At 41.0% G+C, this 24534-nt stretch overlaps 1 protein-coding gene across 1 annotated transcript; it reads right to left on the bottom strand.

The window, feature by feature from the left end:
• Positions 1 to 3466: 3466 nt before the first annotated feature.
• dennd3a (DENN/MADD domain containing 3a) lies at positions 3467 to 21658 on the bottom strand. The gene is made up of 29 exons (XM_072370177.1): positions 21564 to 21658; positions 21134 to 21277; positions 20814 to 20949; positions 20395 to 20510; positions 20175 to 20305; positions 19944 to 20055; positions 19711 to 19830; positions 19501 to 19599; positions 19150 to 19269; positions 18549 to 18664; positions 17630 to 17785; positions 17402 to 17498; positions 17210 to 17313; positions 16390 to 16601; positions 16152 to 16311; positions 15523 to 15679; positions 15095 to 15311; positions 13187 to 13266; positions 12627 to 12806; positions 12373 to 12543; positions 11546 to 11675; positions 10613 to 10720; positions 8602 to 8699; positions 6631 to 6785; positions 5718 to 5784; positions 5511 to 5583; positions 5323 to 5432; positions 5081 to 5218; positions 3467 to 4985 (listed from the first exon to the last, which is right to left on the bottom strand). Exons 1-29 carry the CDS (start codon positions 21642 to 21644, stop codon positions 4791 to 4793), a joined length of 3783 nt encoding a protein of 1260 aa, XP_072226278.1. The 5' UTR covers positions 21645 to 21658; the 3' UTR covers positions 3467 to 4790.
• Between the last annotated feature and the right edge of the window lie 2876 nt (positions 21659 to 24534).

Consider the following 24534-nt stretch of genomic DNA (forward strand, 5'->3'; position numbering starts at 1 on the left):
AGAAGCTACGTAGCGCCCAGCTTCCGCCGACGTCACGCTTATTTGCATAAAGAGGGTGGGCTGTGGCGTTGGTATACAAAGAAGGAGAGAGGCTGATTCTTTTAAAGGGGAATGCCGTCGAAAATACTTAGGAGTTACTTAACGTTTTGCTTCATGCACATCAGTTTTACTTGACTAAACTGCAACATTTCAATGCCTACTTTTACCTTTGCATTGCAGCTATCACTTAGACTTGGTTTCCGGTTAGATTATTTCCTGTAGTCTTCTAAAACCTCACATGAAGTTTACATGAAATTAAATTTTTGCTTATCCTCCATTTTGAGGCTCTAGTCTTGTAGAAGATGTTTTTATGTACATCAGTGTAACTTTGTACTTCCCCCCCTATCTACTAATGAACATCACACCCTCATCACAGAAAAAACAAGAAGAAAAAAAGAAAATTATCATTTTTTTAATTCTTCACTTTACTGTTGTTTTTGATAACAGTAGTTAATAAAATACATTCAAATTGACAATTTCGTGCGAACTATCGTCCAATATCCAAAGTAGTTGACTTTACAATCAGTTAAGTAGTAGGAGAATACTCACAAAATCCACTTTGACCAGGTAACCCAGTGTATGTGAGACCAAAAATTATTGATTAAAAACTCATATCACTCAATCATATCCATTCCTGTAAAATCATGAAATCCCATGAAGTACAAATTTGATGAAACTACGTTTTGAGCTGATAAAGTCGTCCCCAGACATATAACTCCTGAAACGGGAACTGTATATTACATAATAATGAGTGTAACATCAACACATCATTTTCCACTCAGTAAAATGCTGTTTTATTTTTTAGGCAGAAACAAAATGACATGCTAAATTTTCTTTTTCTGCCTCTGGTCATCTATCGCTCACATGGTCGCATATTCCTAAATATGGGATCATGTGAGAGCAATATAAACCAAAAATAAATCCAAATCTTAACTGGATTTTACTCTCTCCAAAGACGGGCTTCTATCGTTTCATACTGTGCATAAGTTGTGCAGACAGAACAATTTGCACGCCAAACAAAACGCTTATAGTGCCACAAAAAGTAAATATGAGAAAAACCAAACATATTTATCAATCTGCCAGTTCTTCTCTCAGCAAGACGGATATCTGGAAGCAGCCCATCTCGGCACAAAGGACAATTCAACACGCTGATAACAAATGAGAGAATCTGTGGATTGTTTCAGTTCAACAAATCAGTTGAACTCCTCAAAACACCTGCTGATAACCAAAATAAACCATCTATACGTGTGTCATGCTGTACGCTGAAACCCAACAGGCAGCTGAAGAAACTTCAGTGTATTTCTTGTGTTGTAAGGAAACAATGTTCAGCTGAAACACACCCATACTTACAGCTCTGACTGATGACATGCACCTCTGTATCGAACCTCTGTATAGAACATGTCAACTTTTTATGTTGTAGCACGAGTTCTAGATCAGTCTCCCAAAAGACTCTGGAGTTAAAAACATGAAGAAAAACAGGAAACTGATTTAAGGGAATTTCAAGCCTAAAGGCTTTTGCATCTCTGCCTACATTGGGAGCTCCTGCTCCTCACAAGAGTATGAAAATCAAGATAACATTCTTTGGATTCGTAAAGGCCTCATCTGAGGAGGGACTGATACCGACATGTGACAGATGAAGGATTTTAAAGGGTGGGGGGTGGGTAGATGAGGACAGTGTTCATTTAAAATCCAATACCCGACATTGGAGACCTGACTTATGTAACATTATTGAGAGTGCAACTTAAAAACATAGCAGCAAATGGGTTAATCCGCCTCTAGAAATAGTTCCCACAAGATACAGATAAACTCCCTGAATAATCAGTGAAAAAATGCATTACAGTTTCTGTTGATTCCTATGGGGGGGTGTGTGTATGACGTGGATAGAGGTTAAACATTATGTCATGTGTTTTAGTTTATTGGGTGTTTGAAAATGTGATGACAGTTGCCAGGTTGTTGCCAGTCAAATTTAATCAAACCATGTCTTCATGAATTATATCAAAATGTGTTTTTTTCCTCCCACGTTAACTTTGAGAATTACTTAAGCAATTAATATGAAATAAAAAGCAGAAAAACCATGAGTGGATTTACACATTTTGGATCAGAATGTGACCCTATTTTCATCAAAGTTGTAAATTCTAGTATTTTGATGGCATTTAGTGTAAGAAATAGCTGTACTCTTCAGCTGGCAGGGGACTCAGAGCACAGACATCTACAAAGGCCAATCAAAGAAGAAGATATAAAGGTCTAAATCCACCCTACGATCCAGTTCGTCATGTGTTGTGAAAAGTAGCCTCACGGTGCTACAAGGAGCATCTTTAGTACAGTGCTAAAAAGTGTCCGTTGTAGATGAGCCTGCAGCACTGCCAGCAATCATCTTTTCCCCCTGTCCATTTATACCCACCACTCTCTTCCTGAATGTTAAAGTTTATAGATTAAAGAGCTGCGGGAGACAGCGAAAACAACTTATCTGACACTAAAGCCAGAGGCATAAGTGGACCTGCATGCTGAGAGATAAACAGTTGCTTATGATTTCATGTTACAAAGCAATGTCCAGCGGTCACACAAACTGCACACAGCTATACATCCACACACAGTACTGTAAACATCAGAGGCCTTCAGGTGGAAAACACCTCCAGCAACTCCACAGGGAGGTCATTCATGGATCAGCAGGCCTGCAGGGACTCAGTGTTTTGCTCCAGAAGAGCTGAGCAGGGTGTACTCAATTTGTTTCGCTTTGTTTAGCCTTCCACCCCGAAGGCTGGAAGAGGGTGCCTTAAACTGCAGAGGTGAAATGATATGAAACAGCATGGGAACTACAGTACATTCAACAAGCTGAATGAACATTCTTTATTGTGACGATCTGCTGTGCTTCGTATTATCATAAAAACATTAACTGTACTTTCATATTTTGGGATGAGGCATATAAAGTCAAGGCTTTAGGCTTTTGTAAATCATAAAGATTCCCATTTTTCTAATATCACAATTAAATATAGCAGGAGATATAGTAGGATAATTGAAAAATAATCATTTAAGCTATGTTAGTATTGTTTCTAAGCTGTAAAAATGCTCTCATCAGCAGGCTCAAAGCCCTTTATTCTTGTTTTGGTGTCAAACAGCGCCCTCTTCTGGTCAAATCCTAGGAGCACACAACATCTTTTACAAGCACTTATTTGACCAAATTACCGTAAGAAAACTAGATTTATACAGTATGTGGTTTTGGGACGGGGAGTGTAAAAGTTTCCATGAAATTTGAAGGGCTAATATTGGTTAAGATTACAAAGCCACTTGAGCCGATTGCATAAAACAGTCGTCCGTGATCTTTTAAAGCAACACCAACTCCTGATGGAGCGTTTGATTCGAACAGTTACTGAGTTACTCTGCTAAACTCTGCCTTTGGCTGCAAAAAAATACAAAAAAGACAAACTCATTGTTTCTTTTATAAAAGTGTAATGACTGTTGGTTAAAAATGTCGCTCATCTTTTTGGAGGTAAAATACAGTTTCCTATTGAGTGTTATAAAAGTCTGTGAAACAAAATAGGTCTAAATAAAACAGTTAAGTTGTGGCGTTTCAGTATATAAACAAGATGCACGTGTTAGCTGTCCTCAGTTATTTACATGTTGACAAAAAGTGGAACTTCTCGGGTCACGTTGTCTGCAAAATGCAGTTCTCTGAGGAACAAAATCACTTCCTGGAGATCGAACGTTGGGAAAAAACAAAAAAAATAAACTCCGTATATGTGAAGGATCAATAATGTCTGTTAGTCTGGTTCCAGTTTTACAAATAACATTAAAATTGAGTTAGAATACAAGCGATTACATCGTATAAATACATTTCAACATGTGTGAAGCATTTGACATGTTTGGCCTTTTAAATAACTGGATGTTTAACGTCTGAAAGATGTCCTTTGTTGACAGGAACTTTGAACATTTTGTTGGGTTTCTCCACACACGCACAAAGAGTAGAACCGTTCTTGTAAGAAAATAAATAGAAACAGTAATAAGACAAGTAACTGGCTTAAAGCGTGATGACTGGAGGCTTCTTTTGCAAGTGTCAACATATTCCAGGGCTATGACGCGTTTTTTCCCAAGATGTTCGACAATAAACTATTCTTCGGGTCCAATTCCCATCACCATGTGTCATCATATTACGCATCCATTAAAGCATAATTTCCATCCAAACAAACTTCTGTTGGGGTTTTCCCACGGCGATGGTGAAATCTCCAAACTCAGTTTTGTTTTCACGGTAGTTTGACTCCTCTGAGATCCAGATTTTCACCTCAAAACACACAGTTGGGGCTGAGGCTCAGTCCCACGGTGTTCCCACATTGCACTTGTCCAACCAGTTCAACAAATGTATGAACCTTTAATGAAGAGAAGCACTTTAAAGCAGATTAAATGCCATCAAGTAGAACTTGAGCTCAGTTTTTGTTTTTCAGTCGTGTATCCTTCATCTGACCGACAACTAACATGACAGTCCTCCTAATATTTCTAATCCTCATAACAAGCAGGAGAAGCCGCTCACCTGCCCATACTTCATGTAAACGCGTCGCTACGAATGACCCAACACTTGATTCCTTCATATAACCGTGAAACAGGTTGCGATGCTTCACTCTGCTGTGCTTCCCAAACGCAGATATTCCCTCAGTTTTCCAAGTTTCTGAGATCTTTCACGGTTCATTAGAAGGTCAAGAGTTGCTTTAGAGCCGAGGCATCAGGAGGTTGGACACTAGGCTAAAATGAGCCTAGTTTGTCTACTCCACCTTCCAGATGGCAATCTTTCCGTCATGCTTGCCCGCTCCACTGAGGACGTACCGGTCTTCAGCTGAGCACAGTGCCATCACCCTGTCACTGTGGCCGTGGAGCTCCTTCAGGACCTGATAGCTCTCCGTGTCCACGATGTAAACCTTCCCTTTGGTTGAACTGCGTCCCACGCCCCCTACCCACACCTGGAAAGAGAAGAGAAACCGTTATTAGAGTCCTTATAAGAGGGACACCACTCTAATGGCTCCTAACAGGGCAGCTTGTATGTGTGCATATTAACCTGGTTTTTCACTTTTATCATGCAGTGACATCCGGTGCAGTCCTGCAATGCCACGCGGTGGGACGGTTTGGTACTGTCTTTAATATGCCAAACACACACTTCTGCGGAGTCCATATACACACTCCACAGCTCGTCCCTCTGATGTAAACACAAGCAAACACATTGAGGAGGAAGGGTCAAACTTCTCACAGCTGAAAGACACTAATGAAAAGAAAAAAACAAAACAAAACTTTTTGGGTTACCTCAGGTAAGAGCAGTGCAGCGCTTATTACGGCTCTTTGCTGTTCTGGCAAATTCATCCGATGTTTTACTAAACCATTCCTCCACACCTCCATTATACTGTCCCTTGAGCCTAAACAAGGAGAGAGACTTAGTGTCCACTGTTAAATCCCATTTCCTGCTGTAATGCCTCAACAAGAGTAAAACTTACAACACCAAAGCATTCCCTTAGAGCTGTGAATAGACTGCAGACGATTGCAGGAGAGCCGGAAGTGTCTCTTCACCTGAGGAATGGTTTTATGGGGTCAGTGTTAATGCTGTGAACTAGTTCTTTTGGGATATTTCATGACATTTATGCCTTTGTTGACAGTGAAGGACACTCGTAAGGATTGTAAGCAAAAGCTGGGTGAATACGAACCTGAAGAGTCGCAACATCCCACACCATGATGGTTCCCTCTGCACTGCAAGAGTATGCCACTGTTTTGCTGAAGAACACATTAAAATGCATTTTAAACACTTTACTTTAAATATCAGTAGTTATTCAGACCATTCTTACGCCATAAGTAGCACGCTGAAATGGGACATCCACTAAAAAAAAGCGGATCAAATCCATTCCCTTTTCTTTTTTGTGAGCACGTCCCACATTTGTACCCCTGAACACAGCGCCCACATTCATTCATAGTGTTTATACCTGGGTGTTGTGGTCCCATCAATGCCAATCAGAGCCAGAGCCAATAAATACCTGTGACTATTACAGTCATTTGAGACGGGTTTGGATACCAATGAAACACTTACCCACTGCAATCAAAGGCCAGATGTCAGTGTGTTTTTATTTTTAACCAGTATAAAAAGGCCTTTACCCACATAATTCTGCAGTAACAAAAACTAAAAGTTTAGCTTAGGTAATACACTTTAAATTCAAAGCAGCATTATGTTGGCTTTGTTTGGTTCAATGTTACTGGATCCTCGTAATGCAAAAGGAATAGCAAAACTGTTTTTACCCATACCGTTTATCAGTATGACCCATTTTTGGGTTCTTTTTGTTTCTTTCTCAAGAGAAAATTCTACAATGAATTAACACAGCTTGATTGCAGTTTTTTTTTTACAGTATATGCATTTATTATTAATATTCATGAAAGTATCTGTAATAAACTAAGAAACTGACTAAGAGACTCTTAGTCTGGAGGTACTATGTTAGCACATATCTGCAAGTCATACATACAAATGCGGTTTATGATCCATAGAAATGATTATTTACTATGATTATGTACTGCAGGCAACATTCGGGTGAGCTAACACAGAGCCACTTGTTTCGACAGAAGGTCTCCTACCTGTATTTATCATTGCTGAGTGCCAGCCCAGTGACCTCTGCCCTGTGTTCAGTCAGCTGTCTGTTACAGACCATGGCCACCATACTAATAATGTAGATAACAGAGTCTTCAGAGCCGATCCAGACTTGATCCTTGTCTACTCCTAGCATGCAATTCTGAAAACACAGACAACAAAGGGATAACAAAGACGGAATTAACCGGGTGTCCACAGAAAGAAAAAACTAAATGGTTTTAAGACTAAACATAAACGGGTAACTTTCGAATGAATATGTTTTATCAAAAGTTAAGAGAAACGTTTTAGGACCATCCCTCAGACACTCTTACAATTTTTTAGCTGCAAAAATTTAGAGAAGTGAGAGTTGTTTCCTGTATAAAAAATAGAAAGGCACAGCTGGTGTATTAAATTTGTTTGCTACATAGCTAAATGTTCTGCATGCTAGACTAAGTTTAAAGCATAAACACCTCGCCACTTTTTTCTAAAGCAGACAAAAAATCCTCCAAACATTACTTTTTGGTATCAGTTGTCTGTTTGAAAGTCCCCTCCTCTCCTCTCCTTATGGCCGGCATATTCATTTTCTGACATATTCTGCACCATATTCTCTCATTCAGATTGACTGAGAGTGAAATAGATTAATGCTGTTAAAAAATCTATCATAAACATGTCTAAACAAGCAGAGGAGTAGCTGATACGTGTAAAACTAGGTAGACTAAAGCATGTATACTGAGCATGTTACACTACATATACTGAGATGTTGTGAGTACAGTGCAATACATAACATCTCCACTGGGTGGCATTAGTGCTCTAATACACAGTCCTCACCACAGCACAGTTGTTAAGGTTTGTTTCTACATATCGAAACTTCAAAATAATGCTATTTAGCCATTTTTAACGAAGCCGCTACAAAAACACTTAAAAAGGAATTACCCTTCACTCTTAGTTCCCTATGAGCAGCTACTTTAACCAGCTATTGTGCTACAGCTGAATTAAGGCGGATGTTAGTGAACGGTGAGCAAATGTTATAGTTGGAAAGAGAAAACAAATATTCAGCCCATCACACACACACACACACAGATGGATATGTTTACATATTTCATGGGACTGTAGCCAGCATGTCTGAAGCAGAGGTCAGCGATTATGCCTTAAGAATCTTAAAACTTCGCACTCATCTGCCTTGAATGTTCACCTCAAACAGCTTAAGCTCTCACTGGCTTCTATATTGTTATTCAAGTTTCCACAGAGGGAGTGAAAACTAAACCCAAACACACCTTAAACTTCCCAAAACATGTTCTTTGCAAAGCCTGGTGGCAATGTTTGAAACGAAGCAATGAGGGCAAAAAGAGACACTTGAGGAAAACAGTTCTGTCTGTATTTGATGCCATCGGTATGCATGAGATCTTATTCAGATGTGTATCTGCTGGATCTGTTCGGACTTGTGCTTTATGTAGTGATGGAAGAACAACAGCATCATTTCTGTGAGCACCGGAGAATATTGTGTTGGTTAAGGAAGCAGCTGAATAGCTCTCAATGGAGTAAAAAAAATAATAAAAAGGTAAAAAGTTATAAAACTTATATTTTAGAACTGAATATATTTTGACAGAGTAAGAATCCTAATGGTCTTATAGATATATGTACAACTTATACTTTATCTATAACCTCTTCTTACTGGGCTTCTTCAAAAAGTCTGAACACATAGATCATCAGCTGTGACTTAAGGAAACTTACACAAGACAAGGGTGACAAAAACAGGATGAATTGAGTTAGTGACAGACTGTTTCAAGCTCTTTTTCACATGAGGGGTGAATCCATCTAAATTCCAGTTCAATGAACTTCTTGTGTGTATTTGTCTGTGTTTAACTAACCTCCCCCCGGCTTCCCTCTTCTGAAGCCCTCTAACAAAGTGGTCAATACTCAAAAACCTGGAAATGAATAACAACCATAAATCCGTGGATCTGTGGATTTGTCGTCCTTACCAATCTCGCATTTCCAACTTGACAGGTGTGTGTGAGAGACCAGCTGGAGGCATCAAACACCATCACCTTCCCCCCACTGACAGACACCCATAACTGACCTGAAAAACACACACACACACACAATATTTATCAGTTCTTTCTCAACACTTTATCACAAGCTTGTGGCTTACACCTGCCAGTGTTCACTGTTTTAATAGGCAAAAAATAAATGTGAATAGAGTTACCATTAAATTGGTTCATCAATGGGATTACAGAAAGAATATAATAAACATAAATCATAACGTTACACGTGCTCTAAACAATTCCACAAACTGGGCTCTTAAAAGTATCTCGAGTGCTTAGGAGCAATGAGCCAACAGTTTGAATGAAAACACTTCATGCTCAAAACTATTTCTCCTACTCCACCCAGGCTTCACCTAACGGTCAGATTTCCTCCTGCGTATTCACAGTTATAAAAAGCATGGGGGGGGGGGGGCTGGTCCAGTGCCAGAAACTCAATTCAGTGACCTATATTCAGTCAGAGAGGGGCAGGGAGTGAGCAAGATGTGCTCTTTTCACCAACAGAAGACTCAAAGAGGAGACTGTGACAGAAGAACTGTGTGTTGATGACTGAGCATGAGAATGCACAAGTGTGTTGGCGATGGGGGTCAGTCTGCCACCAGCGTGAATCCAAGTGGCCCCATACGGCCGTCCACTCAATGTCAAGGCTTTGTTGTTCTTTTTTTAGGCTTCCTGCCACATTTCGTAGTAGTCTGCCAACCACAAAGGCAAAATGGTAAATAACTCATGTTCTAAGGTCAAGTGTCACTTAGCTCCAGCACTTTTTACAACACAGTTACAAAGGGCTGCACAAATACTTAAAGAAGAACAAATAAGTTAAATAACAATGGAAATATGGAAGAGTTTGAGGCCATCCAAGCTAGAAGTAATCGAAACATAAAGGGGGGTTAGAGGTTGTTCACTGAGGGAAGAGGGTTCAAGGTAGTAAACAAAGCGACGGTTACCTTTTGTTTTACAGTCACAGAACTCATATTTCAGATTGAAGAAAAAGGAGGCAAAAAGTAAAACTGGTGTCACCGTCAATCAGCGGGATCTTGTGGTTAGTTTATGGAGAGCCAGTCGAGTTAAAGGACAGCCTTAGAAAAGGTTTGTACCACCACGAGCTACATAAATACCTTTGGAGTTCCTTAGCACAGATATTTCCTCTCTGAAACTCGACAGGATTTTTTCCTCTAAAAACATTTTGCATTATTTGGTGTCTTTCCAAAGTATTTCCCTTTTGTTGTTTACCTTCATCTGTTGGTTGCAATCTAAAAATTAGGGGGATTTTTTAAAAAAAAGAAAGAAAACTTGTTTATTCTTGTTGCTAATCTGAATATCAGTGATTAATAACAGCTGTAGCCAACAGATGCAGTCACTGCATTAGCCAATTCAGATTTATTAAATATTCATTTGTTTAACCGGTACCAAGTGATTCACTGTTGACAAGAGTCTGTCTGGTTGAGTCATTTTTTACTTTCTTCTCGCATATCATAAAAGTAAATTCAAATAATCCAGTTGTGTTGTTTTTCTACCGGCATACTTTGACATATTTCTTCTAAGTCAATGGACAAAACTTTGTAACTTCACTAGAAATATATCGACAGCCACCATAAAGAGAGGTTTCTTTTCCAGTTTCTTTCTGTCTTGCGGTTTTCCAGTAAAGGGAGATCAGAGGAAAAGATGCTGTTTTTCCTATAAGAGGGGGAGGTGATGGCAAATCAAAGGTTAACTGCACGTTCATTAGTCGACATTCATGTCAGTGACCGTGTGTCACAGTTGAAATTCCAGATTGTGAAACTGTTCTGTTGATTAGCCAATCAAATCACAGACTGCCATCCTGACGTATCAAGGAGTAGAGGAACCTGACACTTGTCACCACAGTGTTAACAGGAATGCTGGAGAGACTGCTTGGTTACAGGGCACACTGAGGAGTGTGTGTGTGTGTGTGTGTGTGTGTGTGTGTATATACCTGGTGTGTACAGAAGTACATCCACAGCCTGAGGTGCAGTAAGTTCAAGTGAAGGGTTGATTTTGTGCTTCAGCGTCTCTGACGTTGTCTTGGGAACCATCATTGGAACTAGAGACACAAAAAAGAGACGTAAATAACTTTCAGGTCATAATAATCCTAAATGGTTGAACAGGAGGACCTCCACCTCTGACTGGTGGGGAGTTAAAGTGTTTGAAGCAGCATATGCAAACTGACAGTCAGGTACTGACCCATCTGCCTGGCCTGTTAGTCATTAGGGTCATTGTTTACCCAACCAGGCCAACCTGTGAGACGTTTTGACCCTGTGATTCAAGATGCAAATAAATTATTTGTACAAGGCCACATTTTGAGGTATGCAGGTGATGCCTGGGCCACCTTCTCTTTTTAACATATGCACTTTTCACAAATGGGTTGCATCTTATCTGTGAGACAGAAAAAAAGACTTCCTCATTAACCCTGCTGTGTTCCTCTATGGTATGTCACACATACCAAGCAGACATCACAGAATCAGCTGATGCTGACGTTGCGCGTTCAGTAAAGCTGGCTCTCCTGTAAGTACTTCCACTATTTCGCCTCTGTACTGTCACTCATGACACAACAAAGTCCCATCAGTCCCAGGTACAAAGTGATGTGTCAAAAGGGCTCGAGATGGCTTTTATAAATTTTCTCCTAAATGCTCTTTTTTTCCCTGTCCAGAATGTGTACATTTAGATCCTTAAAGGGGAACTCCGGTATTTTTAAACCTACACCTTATTTCTGGCATGAAATACGTTTATCTACTATATACACCGTAACCTCCTCCAGAGGTGATACAATGTCTGTTAGGTGTGACTCAGACCGGGCGATATCAACAACCAAACTGAGTGAAAGGGAACCCGATAGTGAAATAGCACATCATAATCAACACTTCTCTACCTTCCATCTTGATGCGGTCAAAGTGAGCCAGCTTAGAAGCAGCGTAGATGGCCTTACTGCTCTGAAGGCTGCCCACAACAGCGTCCATTAACAAGGCGTTGGTCAGTGCCTGCTGCATGTACTGGGGATCCTGGAGAAAGATTTATTAGATCTTTTTAATTTTGCGTGCATCACGGCATGTTTGTTTGCATTTTAGTCCAAAGAATTGGACAAATTCTGACTTAAACCTTATTTTGACACTTTAAAATAAAAAAGGAAAAAAATAAATGTCAATACAAAATGAATTGGTGAAAAAGATGAAGTCGGAGGATTAAATTGATCAAGATTCATACCATAAATGTTAGAAGGAACATATCCAATAGCAGTGCATGCTTTAATCAAAATGGCAGACTCATCAAACAATCCTGAGCTCTGTATTTTAACAGTAAAAAAATACAGATTGAAAATGTGCTATATGGACATGCCTTTTGGTAACATGCTTGACTGAGCAGATGTCAAAACACGACAGAAGTGAGAGACAGACGTGTTACAGTTGCATCATCTGGTTTCACAAAGGAAAAGCCTCTGTTAACTTTGCTCAACTGTATTTGTGTTCATTTCCGCCACATGGAATTTTAATCTCACCCAAAGATCAATGAAGCTTGTAAGAATTAGAGCACGCACACACACACACACACACAACCACAAGGTAACTTATGCTGAATAAGAGATGTGAGAATTAAAGGCAAATAACTGACTAAATAAGCCTGGTTACATTATTGTTTTCGGGTCCCACACTTTTGTATAATCACATTTACTCACACAACCTCCTCAGAGTACAAATGTACCTTATGTTGGTCAGCTATGATTCGCCCAGCCCACATCTCTTTGACCATCAGGTTCCAAAGCTCAGTTTCTGTTTTCAAATTAGCCTCAAATGTCTCCTTCCTTCCCCGAACACGTAGCTTCAGGCTGGGGATTCGCACAAGCAGGAAGGGAGCCGAGGACACTCTCACCTCCTGAAGGAAAAGACGGGAACGAGGCATTTTAATTATTCAGGAAAACATGCACATCTCTTTCAGTTCGATCCTTTTCCTCTCACCTCTAAATCGCGGTATTGCGCCACTTCCACATATCCTGGTCGCCCATCGGTCAGCAGGAAGAGCCGCCGCTGAGTCATGGCGATCTTCCCCACACCGCGGCTCGTCTTGACCGAGGACGACAGCTTGAAGACGCACTCGTTGGTTTCGATGTGCTCCAACACAGACGCCGGCAGACACACCTTTAAGTCAAACAAAAACCTTGAGTTTAGATTCATTTTGTGTAGAGCAGGTCATCTGTCTCGACCACTTTTTATGACCAAGAGCAACAGTAGTGCAGCAAATAGAATCTACCAAATACTTTTTATTGCACTAATTCATTGTTGCTCATTAATTAATAAGATATGAGAGTTTTTATTGAGTTACTTGCAAATGGACAGATTTGATGGTAAAATAATAACTTAACAAGACCCAGGTCTCCTGATGCAGCTTCTTAATATCATCAATGGATTGAGACAGGCTTATAAAATCAGCTGTAATAAGCACTCGTTTATATTCCACCTGCAGCTGCTTTGCCAATACATTCAAAACCTTCTTACAGTCCTGTATATACAGTACAGACCTCTTGAGCTTCGGCCTCGGTCTCCTTCCAGATGGTGTAAAACACTCTGAACAAGTCAGGACCAACCTGCTTCTGATGACCTGAAACAAAAACACACATTTGCTAAACAATTCAGCATATTTGGTGTCCAGAATCCAGAGCCACATGCCTTGTGAGACCTGATTTTAAACCCGGATTTCAATATTCATTTACTCTGAAATGGCTGACTGAGCATCTTTGTTTGAACAACTCAGCTTCACACACACATGCACAGACATCTGCTCACTGACTGGGCCAACTCGGTCTCCCTTTCCAAGCTGTCTAATGTGCCTGCATGCCTGCAGAGTGAGCAGTTGGAGGTTGTCTTCCTCACAATACAACAACAATACAATGTCTGTGAGGCCTTGCACCCAACCAACATGTCATGGAGAGAGAATCAGGTACAGAGTAGTAGTAGTAAAGTAATAATCACTATTACTATACTTCTTTACGGAGAGGTAATTAGTCTCCTTTTCACACAAGTAAAGGGCTCAAAATGACATTACTGTTCAAAATAGGAAACCCAACAGCTTTCGGAATCTGTGCCAGTTATTCGAACAGACAGACAGAGGTTTTAAAGGTCTGTTTCATTCCTGCTTATAAGGGTGAAAGCAGGGGAAGGGTAATAAGCAAATGACACAATACCATAAATAACTAAACAGAAACTCAATCAACCACATATGACAATGTTTGAGGGGTTCAGAAGGGTGGAAATACCTGCAGAGGTTTGGCTATATGTCTGGGAAACTCCACCACCAATTCACTGACGTGGATGGATTTTTGTTGGCAAGTTCTTCGTAAAACTAAAGCAGAAATCTGTTCAAACACAGCACCATCGCTGGAAGGACTTTGGATCGGGTGTTTTCATGCATCCAAGCTTTTTGGAAGATCAAGTCACAATCCTCAGACTTAGCAGTGCTTTCTTTCTCCATCAAGAAGTTATTTTTAAAGGCTAACTGTAGGTTCAAGGCAAGGGGGGAAACTGAAGAAATATTACTCACAGGAAACTGATTCAGATTAGATTTTCTTCCATCTCTCTTGCCTACAGTTGGCCGATACCAACATTCTCAATATATTCTTTTTATGCATGTAGTAGTAGGAACAAACTACAAACATATTCCTACAGATGTCTGGTATGTCCTTGTGGACAATCCATGCCCTCTCCTTCACAGATCAACAGCCTGCTCTAACATAAAACAATAAGCAATGAAACCAAAAACTGATTGAGAAAACATTCTGTTACCAAAGACGGAGCAAAAGGTCAACAATCCCCATCTCTTTCCACAGGTTGTAGGCGGAAAGAAAAGCGTAGCTTGTTGTGATAGCAGACAGGACGGAAAAGCCTCTCTCTAACAAACGAATGTGGAGGGAAAGATAAGCTGCAATTCTAACCTTTCTTCCTGCGTTCAAGACCAAAACTTCAAGCTTTAAGATATAAGCAATACCTCTTCCTTACTTTCTTGAGCAGACACGAATGTTGTTAAGTCACTGCAGCTCTCACATTACTTATTTTAAATAAAAAATTAAATATGACCTAAAAAATGCCAACTTTGACAACAAAAGATCACGTGAAACCCTAGTTGAATCTCCAAAGGTGTATGTTGGGCACTTCAGAGGGGAAGAGGCAATGATTAACCAGAGGGAAAAATGTTTGCCTAGAAAAAAAGGACGGAGGGGAACAGCGGTAATATCTATATGCACAAGTGTTTGTGCATGCTGAGCCAGTTAGTCCAACACCTTGGAGTTTCTGGAAGGCTTGTGTTTACTTATTATACTTACACTTACAGGACCATAGATTTGAATGGAACATTAGGTCCCTTAACTTAATCAAATGTCAGTGGTTTCTTCCCAGTGAAGGCCAACACATGTGCCACTGTAAAATAAACTTACCCACAGTTAGAGCGTCAAAGAGTCTATGAATGGTTCCTTGATCTTTCACAATGCCAGACTCCTGAACACATTTCACAAACTCCTCTAGCTGCATGTATTTTTTTGGCAGCTGGAAGTGCTTGACAGCGCCTTCCTCGTGCCCGTTGCCCTGACATGCACGCTCCTGGTCCCTCTTAACCCGACTGATAAGGCTTTTGAGTTCTGGTCGTCTGTCGGCCTGTGTTGAGATTGAAACATTTATTTATTACACGGCTGCTAATTGTGAAGGTCATCAGTCATCAACATATTCAACTGTACGTTCTAGTAAAGCCCACAGATGAGCAACTGAGATGTTGTGCATCTCAGTATAGCAAATCTAATAGGAAAGTTTTAGCTGGGGATGTAAAGGAGTACAGTTCAAGTGCTCAATCATGATGGCCTGAACTAACCTGTAAACATTCATATTCTGGCAGAGAGTCCACCAGAGACTTCACCATCTCAGAGGGGAAGATTTCAGCGTCTGTCTTGTAAAGACTCTGAAAATCCTCTAATGCGTCGAGACGCCTGTTGGACACGGTGTTCACCAAACCACGGAGGTAATGATACCTGGAGGAAGAGATGGAGAGATATGAAACCAGTTCAGTTTCATCTGGAGGTCAGCTGATTCAATTTCACGCAATTTGTAAAAGCAAATCCACTCGGAATTACTGAACCACAAAAAAAAACGATACCATCCAATGGTATGACAAAGTTCCATGACTCGAGAGCAATAACCTGTTTTTCCAGTCTACCCTCAGGAAACAAAGATGCAGCAGAACTCAACTCTACAGTTTCAGCTCAGATTTTCAATGATTTGCAGTTAAAACAAAAGCTGAATAAGGCAAGAACATAACGCAATAAAAAAAGAACCCTTAAAGGGGTTATTTACAATATTTCACTACTGCCTCACATAATGTTTCTGTTTGGTGTTAAGTCAGAGTCTGCAATATAACTTTACTGTTGTGCCCCTAGTACACTGTACTAAGAATGGAAAAAAAATCTATGTCTTTGTACAATAAGACCCTTCTTTGCAGAGTACCTGGCCAGCAGAGAGGATTCATGAGATGGTGCAGCACTGATAGCCTTCCCCAGAGAAGCAACCATGTCCGAATAATAGTTCTGGACATACTGATAGGCCAAAGGTGGAGGGAACTCTGGGAGACGGAAAACTTTCACAGCTGCCTGAGAAGACTTCAACCCTAGACGGAGACAAAAGTAATTAGAAATGAAGTGGTACTTGATCAGATTACTTTCACCTTTCCTTCACTGGTACTGACCAGCATCAGGGGTCATCTTCCTCACGGAGTGTTGTCTGTTGGAGTTGATGGCCGACGTTGTGGCAGTGTCAAGAGAGGGCTGATCTAAATTAGGCAGACTGGCTCCCAGTCTCCTGCTCAGTCTGTGGTCAGGCGCGGTGTAGCGGTTGTAGCCATTCCTGGACATTTCAACCATTGGAGGACGACGGGAGAACGCGGTCATGGCGCGATTCCTGCCAGCAAAAGAATCGGGAGGAAGATTTTCACATGGTGTTTAAACTGGGGGAAAGAGCAGTTTTATCAAGCTGACTAACTGACAACATAAAATGAAATATCTGAGGTAACAATTAAAGAGAAGATTGTACTGACATTGTCCTGTAAGACATTTAAGGGAGAATATTGACCTGAAGCTAAGCAGAGGATGAGGGACCAGTTCAGAGTTCTGACCCTAACCCTGTTCAGATACTGTTGGACTCCCGGAGGAGGGTTGTTTAATTATGACATGCTAGCAATGCAGATGAACTGGAACAGCTTTGCAGACAGGAATTGTCAAACCATTCCTCTTAATCGTTGCGAGTCTCATTAGGAGCTACAGAACATTTCTGAAGTAGGTTTTTGTGGTTAAAAAAGGCTCAAGGGGGAAAAAAGGGGAAAAAATTAAATAAAAAATAATCAAAAAAGGCTCAACAAATGATTAATTTCAAGCTCAAGACCGAGCTCTGGAGCATGTCTGGAAGCAGAACGTCAGCCTGCTTTCATTGTGTTAAAACTACCACTATTCAACTTGTACTTGTCTCTACCGTTGCCTGGTTACCGCTGTCCTTCAGCTGTGACGTCATACCTCTGCGAATCGTTACGCGTGCTCTGCTCCATGCGGCTGAAAGTGTCCCGTTTCCTGTTGAGCCTGTCTCGCAGGAATGAGTGAAAGATATGAGTTTCTAATACCTGGGGACAACAACAAAGAGACACACACAGTCAGGAGTTTGTGTGAGTGCCTGTGTGTGCATCTTTGTTCGCAAAAGTGCGATTTGACCTTCTTGTAAAACAATTGGTCCGCTGGCTCCCTCGTTCTCAGAAACTCCTCGCTGTTAAAAACTCTGTGCTCGTGGTTCAGAAAGTCCTGGACCTCTCTGAGAAATCGAATTCAGAGAGGAAAATAGACAAGAACTTGTTTATTTCAACTAGAACACTGGTTTAAAATACATTTGTGTGTTACTGACTGGCCTAAAGTTTATTTTTAAGGACATTTGAGGAGACTTACCGGAAGATGTTGACCACGAGTTCCAAGGCGATGTTTTGTATCTGTGAGTTAAGTTTCCTCTGCCAGTCTCTGCGCTGGGATAGAAGGCCGTTGACATCAGTGCCTGCTCCCAGGTGGCACAACTCCAGGTCGTAGTGAAGCTGGAGGCTCTCTGCCCTGGACACAAAAGCGCCAGTCATGTAAGAACCATCTAGTGCGGTATGGATTCAAATGGCTTTTATTTGATCTAAGGGATGACATTTATTAAAATGTCTAATATTAAATTCTATTCTATTCCAGCTTTGATTGCAGCTGAAAGCAAGCTGAATTATTGCTGCTGTATGCTCAAAGAAAAGAGATAAGAGAGACTATCAAGCTTGGCATTAGCGCACAGTTCAAAAGCCAGTACCAGCAGTACTGAGTACACATTACTGCACATGGTATGGCTCCACTGAACACATGGTGCTAAATCATCAACAAAGACTTTGGAGCGACATCTGCCGCTGTCTTTTTTGGGGAAGGTCTTGCTTGTTTCAACAAAAAAAAGCCAGAATATTTTCTTTAAGTAAGACACCAGAATGGCTACCCTAAAAAAGAGAGTTTGGGTTCTAAACTGGCCTCCCTGCAGTCCAAAAAAGTTTCCCATAGAAGAGATTCGGGACACGACAGAAAGAGACCCTGGCCTGTTGAGCAGCTGAAGCCCCACTTATAGCAACAAAACCACTGTAGCTTGTTTCCTGTTTGCAAAACACAGTTTTTCTTTTTTAAGGAAGAAGGTATGCAAAACAGGAGTAAACATGACCCTGACACAACTTTTTTCCGAAACATAATGTTGCCATGAAATCTAACATGGACACACACGCTCTGTTTCTACATAGTGTTTGTATGCATTAACAATCTTGGCATCGAGTGTGCTTTGCAGCGCGGTTTGTGTGTTCACCTTGACGTAAAGCTCTCAGCTGCAGCCAGAGGGATAGTGGGCAGGTCGACGATTTCTGACCATGACGACTCAATGATGCCATCATCAATATTGACTAGGATTAGGTCCTCCGTCTCCTATATACACAAGACATACATACACATACAGTACTGCTAGTACAACGGCTACAATTCATTACGACACAGTACAATGGAGAAGGGCTCGGTCTAGAGAACAGACAGCTACTGTAAAGCATGTGAATTAAGCTTCTGTGAGAAGCCAGATAAAGACGAACAAAGTTGTTGCTGAATGCTGAAGAGCTCATCCAAAGACAATAACAAACAGACAATGATAATTACATGTTTCATATTTAAACAACAAAGAACAAAGTAATCTCTGAGAAACATGAAACAACATAGTTTCACTTTATTTAGACAGCTACTGGACACGTAAACACAATTCTTCGTGTCTAATTCTAGTAAGACCGATTAGAATTGTTATTGTCGACCAAAAATAAAAAAACAATTCCCAAAATGTTCGACACAGCACACGAGATTTGGAATTCTTCATAGTGACAGGGAAAATGGATGTTTGAACATCTTAATTTTGCTGCTGTACTCACTGCAGCAACGTCTTCCAAATGGTTTATGTGACAGCCCATCAGGAATGTGGTAGGCGCCATGAGGAAGTCCAACATTCCTCTTGCCAGGACAGGAACATAAGGCTGCTGCCAGGACAGGGGCTGAAAGAAGTATCACAAGAACTTAAGACAGATCAACAAAGTCAAAGTCAAATTTATTTGTACAGAACATTTCATGTACTAAACGATTCAAAGTGCTTTACATAAAATAAAAGCATTGCAGCGGGGAGCGGAAAAAGCATCAAAAATATGTAAAAGAACATAAATAGAAAGTTGTAAGAACATCTATTTAAAGAGAAAACTGTGACATTCCAACAAGTTTGCTGAACTAGCCTGCAAGTACAGCAGCAAACTCTCTGCAACCAGAGTGAGTTTTGCCCAGTCAGAGGAGAACAACACCACCCTCTCTTCTTGAAGGAGGCAGGAGAGCACCTGGAGGAGAGAGGAATGACGCATTTTTATCCGTTATGTATTATGGCAATTCACCACTTCATGACTTCATCTTGCATGCGACACGACAGCTGTCTCTGTGTTCTGCGTTACCAGGAGCAGTGTTGTGTGAGGGAAACACAGGAGCGGTAGATGAAGGTCGATGTCGATAACAGGGCTGTCCCGATCCTCCCTGGACAGGAGAACCACTTGAAGAGGACGGAGGCTGAAGGACTGACATATGGAAACACATTTTACTGTCGAGATCTAGCAGTGAAAGCAGAATGGCGTTATTTGACGGGGACAAAAGACAAATAAACATGAGGAAGACATGAGCGTTGCCTGACCACATGTAGCTGACCAGGAGGTGGTATGGGCACCAGGGACAGCTTGGCTGAAAACTCCTGGATTGTTTCCTCAATGTCAGCGTATCTTGTTGTCCGTAACTGGACCAGCAGACTGAGAATGTCGTGGGAGGAGGGAGACCAAGTAGGAGAAATGGAGAAAGGGTTCAATGATATCATTATTCTACACATAAGTTATGTATTCACCAGTTATGTAATGACTAAATAATATACCATGACAAGCAGTCTCTCAGGGCATTGTAGTAAGGGAACTTAGAGATGATGCACACAGCAAAAGGTACATAGAGCCGGGACTTGGTTAAATTCCACTTGTGGCTGTTCTGGATATAACCCTCCTGGCAGGACTGAGAGAGCAGATAGCCAGTGAGAAGCAATGGTCCGAATTCCTTATTTTCACCAGGATTTCATGTTTAAAGAGTATGTGTGTCTGTACCTGTGCAGCTCTGTAGTACTGAACAACAACTCCATGCGTTCGGTTGCCAAACAAGTCAGTAAAAACTAGGAAGTGGTAGCTGTCCTCTCTCTGCTCACTGGTTAAGTGAAGACCACCTATTCAAAGAAAACAACAATACTCAAGTTATGACACTCATGATCCTCGAATATGAGCAGACACCACCAGAACTCCAGTGTTTATGCGTTTAACGTATCCAGGTGATGAGAGCGGAAAACACAGGAATGGAAACAGGTTGGTTGCAAAACAATAAAGCATGTGGGTCAAGAGTAATAAAAGAAGCACAGGGTTGCATACCAGCCATATTCTGCCTGCAGAACACAAAAATAGATAAAGCCAGAGATCTCAGACTTCAGGCAACAATGGATTGTAATGCATGCACTAAAACAGTCACACTGTACCAGGAAAACAGAGCTGTGGCAAAGCGATGAGATCCAGATCCTTTGGAACGCTGATGTCCTCCGTCGCTGACGACGCTTCGGCGCGACCGGGCGACTCTCCGTTAGACAGCACCTCTGCAGTTCGATCTCGTCTCTTCTGCCAAAACCAAAAACAAACCGTTTCATGTATCTGAGCGAGATATAAAGTTGTTGTAGGTATTAAACAGCATACTCGCTGACAAAAAGGAAAGCTGGAAATTGTAACAAAAAAACAGAACTTTCCATTGTTGGATCAATGTTTTACTTTCCAATATTATAAAAGATACATAAATAATCTCTACCTTTTTGATGAAGCTCCTCCTCCTTTGAACTCGGCTGAAAGCTGGGCCAATCACCTGGCTTGAGTTACTCTCCTTGGACACAAAGGGTGGAGCGTGAACCTGCAGCACCTCAGCTTCCAGCTGGGGAAGCTCATCTAATTTACTCTGTATACAGTGAGAAGGTTTGGAAATATTACATATGATATCTTATGTCATGTACTAAAAACTGCACACAAACATACGATACACAGAATCTTATCTGGGACATTTAGAAATAATTAAGACAGCTAAACTATTTCTGATAATACACGTGTAGGAATGCATGAGTATTGATAATCCACCTGCATCTGACAAGTCAAAATGGATGGAAATACTTCTAACCAATCAAATTGCTTGACAGCGATAGCACATATGTGGTTTTGCCTTTTGGTCTGCCTGTGCGTATACAAACCAGGTGTGTGTCTCGAAGCTTGTCACTGGGAGCTCCAACCACCACACATGCCTCCAGCAGGCCAGACGGAAGTTCTGCCATCGCGCCAATGCAAACACGCTAAGAAAAAAAAACACACACACACACCACATTTAATGAGACGATTACATCAAGGTTTAAAATTGGTCAACTCTCTGCTCTGTACTATGTAAAGTGAGGAAGGTACCTCTGCAGCACAGCATCTTGAGCTGGGACACCACATTTGATGTTCCACAGCTCAGTAGAACCCAAATGCCTAAAGAGTCCCATTGTTTTCCGATAAAGGATTCAAGCTTCTTAACAGCAGCTTCTTTGTTGCATTTTGTATTTCATGATGCACCAGTGTTACCAGTTGGTAAAAGGTCTGGACTGCAGGCAAGCCAGTCCAGCTACTGTGAAGCCATGCCGTTGTAATAGAAGCAGTATGTGCTTTAGAGTTGTCTTGCTGAACTATGCAAGGCCTTCCCTGAAAAAGATGAAAGATGTTGTTCTCAAACTTTTCAGCATTGATGGAGCCTTTCCAGATGTGAAAGCTGCCGGTTGATGCAGGCTTTTAAACAGAGTTCTGATCACAGGAATGGTTCCTCTCTTCTTTAGTCCGGAGGACCCGGTATCCATGATTTCCAATTTGTCTGACCACAGAACAGTTTTCCACTTTGCCGCAGTCCATTTTAAAATAGCGTCATCGTGTTCACAAACGTCTTCTTCCTTGCATGACAGAGCTTTAACCTGCATTTGTGGATGGAAGGATGAACTGTGTTCACAGACAGTGATTTCTGGAAGGGTTTCAGAGCTCATGCTGTGATTTTAGAACAGAATCGTGTCCATTTCCAAACCACAGCTGCCTGAGGGCCAGAAGATCACGGGCATCCAATGACCTTCAGCCATGTCCCTTGTGCACAGAGATGTTTCCAGATTCTCTGAATCTTTAGATGATATTATGCACCGTAGTTGATGGACGATTCGAAGTCTTTGCAACTTTACTTCTGAGTCTCTGAATATCGAAGGCGCTCTTTTTTTTTTTTTTTTTTTTTAAATGCCCAGTCATGTTGCCGACCTGTTACCAATTAACCTAATTAGTTGCAACGTGTTCCTCCAGATGTTTCTTTTTAGTGCCACTTACTTTTCCTGCCTTTTTGTTTTTAGGGAGATGTTGCTGCCATAAAGATGCCAAGATGAGCGTTTTTCAGAATATACACATTTCTTTTTCATCAAATAATAAAATGTCTCAATTTTGACATTTGATATGTTTCCCCATCATCTACTGTGAATAAAATGTTGGTTTATGAGATTTGCAAATCACTGCATCCTGTTTTTATTTACATCTTTTCTGGAACTGGGGAACACAATGTTTATCCAGCAGCGAATGACGTGAATCTCTCGCTGAACTGAATCCACCGATAATTCACCATATCTTGTTGCATCTCACCTATCTGTCGAATATACTGTGATAAAGTAGGTTTGAAAGTCCTCGTTCACCCTTTCCTTTAAAGTCGTGGCACACAGACACTGGCAATATCTGACAGTTGTGAACAATGCAAATCAAAGCTGTAGTTTGACTCTGACTAATCAAAGATTCCCAAACAACGTTATGGGATTTACTTAAATGATGAAACAGCGGCCTAAATACCCTGTCAATTTGTATAAGTATAGCATCAGATTACTAAAAACCAGCCAACTCTTTGGTAACATACCCACATCAACACTCCTTTCACAACTTCCTCCAGACGCAAATAGTCACACACACACACCGCACCACATATTCATCTAAATCCCACGCAGATACACAGCAGATGTTAGGGTTGGACCACTGGAGCAGTAAACCACTTTTGTCATCAACTAAAACAAAACCACAAAGAAAGCCAAGTTACTGTAAGTGAACTATATTTTTCCCTCTTAACCTTTTTACCCCAACCCAACCCTCTCAGATGGGCTGTCGTATTTATACAAATAAGATGTAGCATAATGCATGAAGTGCATACATTTTGTTTTAAAAGCTGGCCGAGCTTCCTCACATCACCTGTCAAAGGAAGTACCCCCAGGTCCCTGCATTAGTTCCCCTCGCGTATTATCAAGATAGAGCACAATCTTTAGATCATTCAACCTCTCCACATACCAAACATTATATTCTACCCATCTGCATCAGGCAAATTCAGGACTAAACATCTGACTTGTATTAGTTGCAGCTACGGGCAAACTCACAGTGAGCTTCACAGTGTAAGCTGTCCTCTCTTTCGTGTCATTCAACTTCCCCTCTGTTCTTTCTTCTTATTCACCTCCTTACTTTTTCATCTGTTCTTGTTCCATTATGATCTCCTCTTCCCTCACCTTCGACACGCTTGCTTTCTCTCTCTCTCACAGTCTTCAGGCCATTCCGGCCAATGACTAACCGCCCTGCTGTGTCACGGAAAAATAACACACTTAAGTCATTTATATCCTCAAAAACCCCTAATTAAGTCAACCTTGTGTTTGGGAGGGGGGGGGGGGTTACAAGCAGAGTGTTAATAACACAAGTCAAGACAGTTTCTTGCACATATGAGTGCTTTCGAACATCAAATGAAATCCAGATGTTGTGAATGCGTCCAAACCGAGGAAATCTACTGAATTTCTGTTTCACCCTCTCCCCATATAACGCTTCATTTTGCACTATTTGCAAAGTTTTCACACGAGGAATAATGCCAAAGAGGAGAAATAGTTCCAAACAATCATATAGTTGGAACTTGATGAGGGTGTGAACCTGGTAACAACCTGCTGTGAGACATCCAGAAGCTGCCCAGGATCTTTAACAAACAAGTTTGGCCTCATATCACAGAATTTAAATATGTGTATACTGAAAATGTACGGGGAAAAATATGCTATTTTCTTAATCGAAGTGGTTAAGAGACACAGAGTCTGTTTCCCAGCAGACTTTCAACTCAAATGAGATAACCTTCATAGTTATGCCGGTACATGG

The sequence above is a fragment of the Leuresthes tenuis genome, unplaced genomic scaffold (genome assembly GCF_036924035.1).
Source record: "Leuresthes tenuis unplaced genomic scaffold, fLeuTen1.0.hap1 SCAF_18, whole genome shotgun sequence".
NCBI lineage: Eukaryota > Metazoa > Chordata > Actinopteri > Atheriniformes > Atherinopsidae > Leuresthes > Leuresthes tenuis.

Coding starts and splice junctions, on each gene's coding strand:
- dennd3a (XM_072370177.1), bottom strand. CDS start 21,644: ATGGCAGAACTTCCGTCTGGCCTGCTGGAGGCATGTGTGGTGGTTGGA. Junction 20,950..21,133: donor GGAGGAGCTTCATCAAAAAG/GTAGAGATTATT, acceptor TGGTTTTGGCAG/AAGAGACGAGATCGAACTGC. Junction 20,056..20,174: donor CTGAGAGACTGCTTGTCATG/GTATATTATTTA, acceptor CGACATTCTCAG/TCTGCTGGTCCAGTTACGGA.